Raw genomic sequence first — 11,327 nt, 5'->3', positions numbered from 1 at the left:
TCTCCCTCAATTTTTAAACGCTTCCGCCATATTGCTTTAGAGGTAAGTGCATTCATTCGAACGCAAATGTGCACTTCATTTCAGCTATGAATAAAGCCTCGTTATCGCTACTGCTATTTTACATTGTGTGTTACGGACTTGGAGACGAGTATTTCGTTGTGGCTGGAAAATCAAAACGCTCCGAGCAGCCGTTGAAAAAAGTGATGGAGCTGTTCAATAAAACAGAATCGGCAAAAACAAACACGTAAGTATTGCAGTTTGTTTCCTGGCACAGAGACATTATTGATCTTCTGTTATGCTGATTAGAAGGTAGAGCATGGCGCGGACAAGAACATATAGCCTGCATTGGCTCGGACATGACGCGCATCCCGCCACGCCGTTGTTGTCACTATATATCGGTCACTAGATGCCATGTAATAAGAAAAGAAGAATTGAAAATGAAATAGAACACTAGATAACACGGGGCCTCTGCCGTATTGCCTCAGTCGATCACGTAAACACTGATAATCTCTCTCTAGACAACGCGGCCAACCAGTGTGAATCAGTTGTTGCTGAAGGGGCAAACAAATGAGTTCGCGGATCTAGGCAGGTATAGCGATTGTATTCCAATTCATTTCGCAGTGGTTCGAGTAGCACTCCACTTATCGGTTCTCAATAAGATTGGCCGTGAATCGTGACAAAAGAATGAAGTTGAGCCGAAGGAATTTTATGCTCTAGCGGCCCTAGTTTCCTTGCCTCTGAGGCTTCCCTTATTTTGCCGTTGTGGCAGGCCGGCTCGGATACGCACAGGCATTTACGGCGCAGTACGGGTCTTACAGCAGTCATGCCGTTACATGTAACCTGTTTCCTTCTTAGTGAATTGACGTTGTGACGTACGACAGTGACGTTGTGACGTCACTGTCGTATTCGCTGGAGACTTCGTTCCGGAGGTACAAAAACAATGAAAACTGTGAAAAAGAAGGTCAGCATAATTTGACTGGGTCAGACAATAGAAGAAAAAGGCTAAGCGCTCTGAAATGTTTAGTACAAGAGCCTAATTGTTTTAAGGTTTTATGCACGACATAATTATCCCGCCTAACGACTTAATTTGAGCGTAAATGCATGTATGCTTTCATGTACTGATACGTGGTCTTCAGACAACAGCCGACGGTTCGCCCTCGCATTGTGACGGACGTCAACTTGGATGGCCACCGCCTAGCGGAAATATACGAAGACACGAACACTAGTGAATTCATCAGCTGCAATCTCGTCGGTAACAAGTGAGTCACGGTGAACGCGCAAGTGATTCTTGGAGCTAGAATAAGAAAATGGCATTCGTGGTCTTTTGATATACTATACGTTTGTGTTTTTCTATGAAATACAACAATTAATTAACCAATATTTTACATTTACATTAACATCTAGTATTAACATTAGCAATGTAAAAATGTACAAGACTAGTCACCAGTCGGCAGTTGCTTATAGCAGCCGGCAAAAGTGTTTCCCGTTAAGTTGCACATACGGCTATTGAACAGAGTGAAAGCCGTTTATCCTTGATGCCATTTTATAAAGACGACATGACAATAGGTACCAAACAAAAAGAAAAAAAAGGAACATCACCATCGACAAGATTGAATAAGAACAGCAGGAACCTACGCGCTTAGAATATCGTCCTATAATTAGGTGTCACTGTGATAGTGGTCTTATTGTTTTCCTGTTAAATGTTTTTTTCTTCTTTACAACAGGGCGCTCATCGAGAATATCTTAAAATCGATCCCGTCAGAGTTGGTCACAGACGTATCAGTTGAAGAAATGGATCAGTTCATCGACAAATGTGCGGACAGAGAAACAACACAGGAAGGGTCTTCGTTTTTAGATAGTCTGGGTGATGCATTTCGAAGCCTCGTCATATTCCCAGGTGAAAACCACCACTACTGCTGACTTACAAGTTCGTATATGTAAAACAAGACATTACCTCTTTTCGTACCGCGCCAATTGGGCATGGTTAGCCCTCTGTTGATGGTTTGAAACGCCGCTTTCGAGACCTTCCGCGCCACTCACGGACATGCTGCGCTATCGGACGTGAAGGAGGAGAACTGTGTTTTAGTTTTCTAAGCAGTTCGATTTTTCCTGCGAGGCGGTGATTTTTAAACGCGCTCCGAAATTTCGCGATCGTCAAAGGAGAACGCAAAAATGTTCGGTTCCGGATACGGTGCGCGCGCTTCGGGAGATCGCAGATATCGCGATTCCGCTGCCTCTGCGGCTGATTTTATCGATACATCAAATTGCAGTGAGTCAGAGGACGCTGACGTTTCGTCGGACTTTGAGTCTGAAAGCGACGACGACGCAAACCAGCCCGGAACATCGGCGGCCGCAGCCCGGCATGCCCAACTGTAGTGCTTGCAGTAAATATTTTGTAACGAAATACCTGCTCAATGAAAAATATTGATTTTTTTCGGAGATATTGCCTAATAGACGGTAATTCATTTTGTATATCTCTTAATTTTTGTAAAATTTTTTCTTAGTAGATAAAGGGGTGTCTTTAAGTCTTTGTTCAATTTTATTGCACAATCTTGATTTTAACAATTTATATCTTTTTTATGACATACACCTCGTTAATAAAACTTTTATGCTTGAAAAGTGCATTCATTTATTCATTTTGCTTTCTCTTCATATAGTACATTAAATATTTAGTGCAGTAGTTCCTTGAGAAAAAAAAAAAAAACATCTGCCGTAACATACAAAAAACACCTATTTTCCCCATGGTAGGAAAAGAGTTAAAGTTGACTTTTTTCATGCTCATCTGGCGCGTGCAGACATTCAATTCCTTCGTTGGCGTGATGTATGTTTATTTCATGCTAAACACCTTTATTGCCGTGTTTAAGAGACTGTAAATGGTTTATGTAGAGTCTTTTATTGGAAATAACGTCCTGAGTGGTCATGTATCTTAGGCTACGCATTCCGATTTTCAAATTACTTCTGAAGTGGCCAGAACCTTCAATCATTTCAGAACACACTTCAGATTGCTACTGTCTCTTACAATTGATAAAGTTTCTTAAAACAGTGTTATTAGCGTAGCGAGCAAACAGAAAGTGCGTCATATACAAGCGCGTATTTTTTATGCTAAGAGATACAAAAAAAAAAACAAGATACTTAAACGTAATTCTGCTCGGAGAAGACTGATTGCTTTTGGGAAGGCAAATTGCGAAAAAATGCAGGCTAAGCGAAGATACACGCTGGGTAGGTGCACTGTTTCTGAATTTCTTTCTCTAGATTGCGTCACTAAGGATGCCTTGTCCGCTACCCTAAACGTCTGCAAATCTGTTATTGTGCAGTGTTCAAGTAAAAGCGCTACGGAGACGGTCCCCGGCTCCCGTACGAATATTTATTGCATTACTGAGGCCGAACCTTGGTTCAAAACTAATTCCTCAGGTGAAATTCAAAAGAACGAGGTTTTGATCCATGCAACCTGTTTCAATGACGGGGGACACGTGCGGAAGCTGGTTCGGCACATCGCCAAAATAACTGTAGGGAATCGTAGGGACTGTCTGTTCTTCCTAATATTCGTGCCTCAAGTTGAAGAACTGTGCATATTTTGCATTGGATAACTTACAGCTAGTCATGCTTTGAATGTCTCCTAATGTTTTCTTTTAGCTACCAACCGACCTAACTGTACTTCCCGAGTAACACAGTTGCTTTCTGGCATGCCAGTACAAGCCGAATGCTTTCAGTCGTTTGCGCAAATACTGATCTAGACGGTTGCCGATACTCGTGACCAGGTGGCTATTTGCCTCTGTGGCCTGGAATCTCCTCCAATAATTTCCAATATGTGTCTGTGTACTTCGTCTCTACAAATGTAAGACCTAATTTTACAATGTCAACGCAATGCAGCATTATTTATCAAATGGAGTGAAGAAAATGGCGTTCTTGTGTCGCAGGGATCTTTTCATGCCCAGCAGAGTAACTTGCAGGTGTTCAGCAGACGTATTGCAGGTGTCCAGCAGACGTATTGAGATTAAAGTTCCGTGAGAATGTTTTTAGAGAAGGTCTGAGCAAAATAACTGAGCAAATTACTGTTGGCTCTAAGTGGGTATGTCTGGTCTCACAGAGTGGTATAAGTAATTTGTGTATCTGCGAGCACACAATGAATGATTGTTTCACTCCACTGCATGGACAATTTTTAGACATCTTGTGGAATGGGGGACAAATATTTTTATTACCTAGTCATTTTAGATACTCACCATCCGTTGTACAGCATTTTACTGAAAATATAATTCTTGTTATTTAACTGCCTCTGCTCTTCCATTTAAGATTAACCTTTCCTGAGAGTGCAAAGATCAAGATTTGTTGTCTCTCCCGTATACATAGTGTTTCAGCAAACAATTTAAAAAAAATTAAAGGTTGCCTGTGGCAGATAGCGTAGTTCTAGTTCATGAGCTTGTCTCCTCAAAGAGGTGGACATATCTAGCCCAAATTCACAAATTAAATTTTTAACTAATTACCTTGTGGCCCATATTGCAATTTAGAAATTCTGGCTGTGGAGTTCGCAAGGCGGATCCCCTTGGAACAAATTCTGAGAACGACACCAGCTTAGAGATATTATTTCCCGTACTTTGCGAAGAAATGCATTGGCGTTTCAGTTACTTTCTTAAGAAAACGTTGTTTTATGCATTGAGGCACAAAAGTAACTGGGACGCCAATGCATTTCTTCGCAAAGTTCGGGAATTATTATCTCGAAAGTGGTGTCATCCTGAGAATTCATTCCAAGTGAATCCGCCTTGCGAACTCCACGGCTAAAATTGATAAATTGCAATATGGGCAATACGGTAATTATTTAAAACTTAATTAGTAAATCTTTGTTAATTAGTCGATAATGCATTCCAATCTTTTTGTGTAAGTAATGTCCGCCTCTTCGAGTAGACCAGCTCATGAACTAGAACTGTGCTGTCTGCCACAGGCAACCTTTACAAATTTTTGAAAGTGTTCGCTGAAACACCCAGTATGTAGCAGGTTGCGATTTGTGATTGCTTCCGGAAAAAGAAGCAGCCTGTGATTAAAATAGAATCTTGACCACCCAGGAACAAAGTGGTGCGGAGCTGGTGACGTGGCGAAAAATTACGACGATTTGGGGTCGGCCAGAGATACCGACAAATGCTGCCGTGAGCACGATCATTCTCAAAACAGCATACCGCCATTCAAGACAGAGCACAATGTAACAAATTACTTGCCGTATACGATGTGAGTTCATTGGCCATCAATTTTTCTTTCATTTGGGGAAATAAGCAACTTCGAAAGGAAATCTATAGATGTTAGTAAAATGACCAAATGCATGAATGGTTAACAAAGGAGTAAACTACTAAGATAACTTCGCAAAGAAGATACCTTGGTAAGATAAACTTCGCAAAGAAGATGTTGTTTATTCGAGTGGTATATACGCAATAAAATAATAATTCTATATTTGCTAGCAATTACCCTTCAAAGCCAGTTTGGGGCTACGACGCAGGTTGCTTTGCTGCCTGTTTTTTGACATTTGATACCAACCACACCGCCGCACGAAAATTGTTGTTGAAAACTTCGCTGTAAAACGTAGTGCCTTCCGGGAAATTCTTCACTATAAAAGCTGAAAAGGGTATTTAATTTTGACAAGACTGCGTAATTACGAACTTCACACATGTCCTCGACACATTGTCCTTGTTTTAATGATCGTCACTGAGCGGCAGCGTCAGAATGTGCTTTCTGCTCCCTTGGTAGACAACACATGCTCGGATATAAAGCGGACTCCCACTATAAGCATGTCCGCTATAGAAGACAAGATGCATACTGGCGCACTCACTACTCTCGCGCTTTCGTAGCCACAGACCCGAACACATCTCAGGGACATGATTGCTTTCCAAGTTGGTTCCTATTACTGACTGGTATGTTACGAACTTGAAACACCAATTTTTGATTGTTTAAGTGTTAGTTAAGATATCGAAGCCAGCAATACCATGAACGTGGAGAAAGTAACAGTCTCCTCCTATTCCTCGTCGTAAAAACCGCTTTTCTCGGTGTAAAGGCTGAGATAGCGGTCTAACATTACATGGTCCGTTGGCGTGTTGATGCTGCATCATGGATTTGCCTCTCAACTCGCGGAACTCGAAACGCACTTCACAGGTGCTTTCCTTCTTTTAAGACGACTCAGTGGTTTGGTAACATTAGTGTCGATTCTGTTGAGAGATAACGGCAAAAATATAACTAAGCTACTTTCATACCTTTCCAAATGCATGTGGCTTCATAGCCCCTGCACATCAGTTACTTAATAATGTCCGAGTTAAATGTAACAATCCATAGAAGACAACGAGTTTTAGGAGGCTAGACAGTCGTGAACAAAGTCGTGACAGTCTCGAAGAAGGCTGTACTGATCAGCATAAGTTACTTGGGCGTCTAAAATGGACACACCTTCACAATAGATGCCTAGATATATGAAAACACGGAATAAAATAACAGACGAGATGCATAGAGCGTTATGTGCCTGTGGCGCTTAGGGACTCTCGTTCTTGAGGTAGACGCATGTGGTGCTTTGCATTTGAGAAAGTCAATATGACAATTGCAACGACGAAAAATAAATTCCGTTCCCCTTTCAAGCTACATTGGTAGGACCAATATTGTGGTGTTAGAATCAAATTTGGGCTGCTGCGTGTACTCAAATTTATTCCTCAATAAAGCCGACCTCTCTCTTAAGAACATGACTGTCATCATTACTATTTCAGGACAGAGTGCGTTTACGACAGAAAGTTCTACAACTGTCTGCAAAACGTGAGCAGCCTCCCTTCCGTGACTGTGGGAGTCTTGTTTTTCGACGTGCTGCAAACGAAGTGCTTCGAATATGGCTATCCGACCGAATGCACAAAGTACAACTAGTAAGACCCTTCGGTACTTGATTTGTGGTAGTATTTATGGCACTGCCTTCTGCGTGAATGCTGACTCTTGTATTTTTTTCTTGCTCATAGATGCATTCAAACGTTTGCAGCTATGAAGTATCCTCTTTTGTGGGGCGTCGTACATAACCTGACATTTTGCACACGGGTTTAAATAGAGGGCTAGCTCACGCGTTGAAAAGGAGATGTAGGCAATACAACTGGCGAATATCATGGGCATTGCTTGTGTATCAAGTGAACAAACTGGGCGAATCTTCGATGCAGGTAAGGGCGAGAGGACGTGCTGCATCGGAGACGCATTAATAGGATAGTTGCGGATGCTACTGCTATGAAATGCAAAGGCAGATTATATTAGGCTGCCTTAAGGTAATAAACGATTTTGGGATGTGATAGTTCTAGTGTACGAGGTGAGCATTATATTGTAATTATATTATCCGGCGAGCTTTCACCAGAGGAACCCTCTTCTAAGAGAACGCAAACGGAATGAATAAGCGTAAAAATTGTTGATGTTAATGGACAGCTTTATATATAGTTCTTACCTTGCCTGTTGAACTACACACTTGCAAAAAAAAAAAAAAAGGAATGCTATCGTTAGGCAACCCTTGAACTGATTTGACTAAAATTTGATGCATTTGATACTTGTTTCATTTAGGCCTATGCGTATCCTTCAGTAATTCAGTGCAAACTGTAATAAACAGTTAATTTGAAGATTTTTGGTTCTATTGGCAAATGTCGCTGCTTCTACGCGGGCGTTGTCTTCAGTGAGACGTTTTTAGAACTCTGTTACTCTGTTCCACGTAAACTCTCCCATAGCTTGTATATGAGCTTTCTATTATATTGCTCCATATCCAGTACTTATTTGGCCAAATAAGATTGTTTCGTGTTCTTGGTCGACTCGCTCTATTAGGTCTATTCTAAACGTCAGCTCCGTACCAAGTTCCATTCAAACATGGCAAGCACTCAAATTTGGCTCAATGAGTGCGACCTTACGTTACCTTATATATGTTACTTTCAGGCCAACATGGCTGTCTAGAACAGAACTGTGAATCGCACACAATATGATCAACAATGTAAGACAGCATGGGTGACATGACCACATTTGACAAAGATGGTTTCTCCGGTCGAAGCAGCAGCTTTGTCTCCTTATTCCCTTTATATCAACATTGTGCTTCCATCTATCGGCTTTTATGCCTTGAAGTAGCATTAAGAAGGAAGTGTATTTCTACTGGAGGCGTTTAGTGCCTTTATCTTATTTAGCGCGTCTCACGTTTTACAACCGTTAAAAATAGTAAACATTCATGATCAAATTCACGCATGATCCTTGAATCTAACTTCCAGAGGTCTACAGACTTTCTGCAAATGGGGCTGATAGATTGTTTAAAACGAACAAATTTTATACAACAATGTTAGCTTCAGCGTAACAATTACTTGGCTTATTAAGTTGATATAACTAAACTATGATATACGTACTTCCTGCTAGATTAGTTTGAAGTGCAGCATGTTGGTGTGCTTTAGATGTTCTGCCATTTGCTGATGTCAAGATTGCGTTGACCGCTGATGGTTTAAATAATAAATCGGCCGCCAGTGATAAAAAAGTTAAAAATAGGGGTGACATCGTCTGCTTAATAAAAGCGTACCTATATTTCATCTGCCTTTGATAGGGTGCACAAAAATTCGGAGGACGCTTAAGCTTTGCCTTTAAGAGTGTAACGCGATAGCGTTATCGGGATCCTTTCAAATCAGATCCTTTATGAGTAGGCTTGACGGCAACACACAACGTGGGAAAGCCAGCTTACTAAGACAAAACTTACACTGATCCCCTTAAAGTCGGCTTCACTTCTAATTACAAATGCATTGCTGGGAAGACAATTTTACAGAAGCAATGTAAGCCGTCTTATATTAAAATGTGAAGGCCCTAGGACCTTTTTTATTATTTTAATAATTGTTTGCTGTTGCCCCGAGGTGCGCGCGTGTCCAAAATTTAGTGAGGCTCGGTTTTCAACATTCTCCTCAATGTTGCCTAGAATCAAAGTACAGTGAGGCACCATCAGAATTAGATGACGCTTAAGCTTCGCCTTTAAGAGTGGAACGCGATAGCATTCAAAGATCCCTGGCTGCTTATCAGGCTTTTTTCTCGTATATTCAAATTACAATCCGACGCTATCACGCCTGTAGGTTGTGGTTAAGCCGTACTTTACGATTTTTTTGACGGCCACGCGGAGGGCCTGTGTGGTCGGGGTGCTTCGGGATGATGTGGTTCGGCATGATTATTTCCGCCAGACGCCGATGCTTAAACGCCGACACTAGATTTTCGGCGACGCTGGGCCCTTTACGCTATCGCGTTAAAAGTTAAGGCGATCTCCTAAACACCTCGGTACGGAAGCAGCAGTTTGCCATTGTATATATTTAACTGCTTGAATCAACTGCCGGTAAATCCATAGTGCCACTATATTTGTTATACAAATTTCTGTCTGCTGCAGAAACATGCTGTATTTTTGTGTTTGCCATTCCATCCAAATTTATTGGAGGCCACTTGCCCAAGGTTCTAGCAGAACGACAAATTGGGCTAGCTGTTGGGCTTTCATATTTCTTGCACTTTTGATGGCAGAAACGAATGAAAAGAAAAGCCCAAATTGCGTGTCTATGTCTGTTTATGGGGCTTCTCTTCCTAGTCGGTTTTTCTTTGGTTCCGTTACATTGGGCCGTGAACAATGCAAAAAAAAAAAGAGGAGCATTCATTAGGGGTACATTAATATGGTTTAACTATGCCATCATATTGCAGGAGAATTGCAAAAATGTAATTGAAGAAACTGGCATAAAAATGAACTTTCGGATGCCTTTAACAATATTGGGCACTAATTTCATTCTATTAACCTACTAATATTGAATCTTGTGTCAATTTACCCAAGTTGAATAAGGAGACAATTACTCATATTTTATTTATTTATTAATTAACTACGATAACAAATGGTTCGTTTGATTGCCAATTTTCTCTGTTTCGTTGAATTTCAGCGTGTGCGAAGTGAAAGAATAATGCATTATGTCGGCGTTTTACACGTCTTCCATAATAAATGCATGTGTATGCGAAAAATGTAATTTCTTGTTTAGTCAAAATTGGAAAGAGTTTCCCAGTATACTGTTAGGTTGTCCTGTCGAGCATGTGGTTGCCACCTTGAGTGCTACGGTCTTTGTCAGGCAAATTGATTGTCAATAGCCGTAATCCTTGAGGTTCTTGTAAGTCTCGAAGGGCACATAAATAAATAACAATGTAATGGTCTCCACCTTCAGTTTAGATTATTTGGTTTCTTTTTCAGCTGGCGCATTTTTTTACTGAAGAATCCCTGTGAAGATGAAGAGCCTGACACTTCAAAACCTAAGGAGTGGCACATCGAGAGTCCACCAAATTTTTTAGAAACGTTCATTGAACAAAAGAAAGAAGAAAGGCGTGCGAAATCCTCGACGCTAAATGAAACCGAAGTTTAGTGCCCATGAAAGCTAAGATTGGGCGCGTTATAAAATTATCCCAAATCTGACAGCTGTTACAAGTGTCTAGAGTGCGTAACACAGTAACAGCTAAAATACAGTTCTAACTGTAAGTATACCTGTTGTTTGCCGGCAACTTTTACTGCATGCATGTATGAATGAAATGAAGTGAAGTCTTTATTCCTCTCTTTATCGGTGTAAGAAAGAGCGGACGCAGGAATAATTCCACCCGTAGCAGCTTGAAAGACCCGTTACCTCACACATGACAATGGTCGGCGAGGCACAGCTTAGGTGTTACAAGTGTACATGATTTGAAGCATTTGAAACACCTGCTCAATTCGTCGATAAACAGTGGTACTACAAACACACTGGACGTTTATGCACTAGATGAACATTATGCTGCCATTTCCCTACAGACTACGCTAAACCGGCTGAAACAAAAATGTTCTGGACGGGGGCCATATCTATCACTGGCTCAGAAAGCTATAAGCGCGCTACTGTAGTTCTTGAAGTGCATTGACCTTAGTGTCCGTTTTAAGTCCTCCTGTGCATACTACAGCGTGCGCGAACTGTACATTCTTCTTTTTTCCCCTTCTTTTTATGCTCCTTTTCTCTTACCTCCCGTGCAGGGTAATAAACCGGGCGCTCGGTTCAAAAGCAATGACTCATAGCCCCGTAAGGCAGAGGCTACAAGTACTCGGCAAAGTGAAGCGAACAGTACCTACATTCTTTGGAATCACGCTTACAACGTAACGAACAGCATACGTTTCAATAAATAACAAGCTGAAAACAAGCATCCGATCCACATAATTCATGATAACGCGCTCGTGATATCAATGCGCAGTATGTGGCGCTCCCCGCATACGTTTCCTGGTAAAAATTACTGTTGCACAAGCTGCCACGGCGACGCCACCTTGCGACGGGGGGTGTGACGTCCCCAGCCTTTCG

General features: G+C 41.4%; 1 protein-coding gene across 1 annotated transcript; it reads left to right on the top strand.

Moving 5' to 3' along the window:
* Positions 1 to 134: 134 nt before the first annotated feature.
* LOC119455193 (phospholipase A2-like) lies at positions 135 to 10,379 on the top strand. Its single transcript, XM_037716624.2, has 6 exons — positions 135 to 244; positions 1,137 to 1,259; positions 1,725 to 1,897; positions 5,058 to 5,217; positions 6,729 to 6,878; positions 10,211 to 10,379. Exons 1-6 carry the CDS (start codon positions 204 to 206, stop codon positions 10,377 to 10,379), a joined length of 816 nt encoding a protein of 271 aa, XP_037572552.1. The 5' UTR covers positions 135 to 203.
* The last annotated feature ends 948 nt before the right edge of the window (positions 10,380 to 11,327 follow it).

The sequence above is a fragment of the Dermacentor silvarum genome, chromosome 6 (genome assembly GCF_013339745.2).
Source record: "Dermacentor silvarum isolate Dsil-2018 chromosome 6, BIME_Dsil_1.4, whole genome shotgun sequence".
In the NCBI taxonomy this organism is placed as follows: Eukaryota; Metazoa; Arthropoda; class Arachnida; order Ixodida; family Ixodidae; genus Dermacentor; species Dermacentor silvarum.
Note: the sequence above shows the minus strand (reverse complement) of the source record. Positions and strands in the feature narration are given on the sequence as shown.

Coding starts and splice junctions, on each gene's coding strand:
- LOC119455193 (XM_037716624.2), top strand. CDS start 204: ATGGAGCTGTTCAATAAAACAGAATCGGCAAAAACAAACAC. Junction 245..1,136: donor GAATCGGCAAAAACAAACAC/GTAAGTATTGCA, acceptor CGTGGTCTTCAG/ACAACAGCCGACGGTTCGCC. Junction 1,898..5,057: donor AAGCCTCGTCATATTCCCAG/GTGAAAACCACC, acceptor TTGACCACCCAG/GAACAAAGTGGTGCGGAGCT.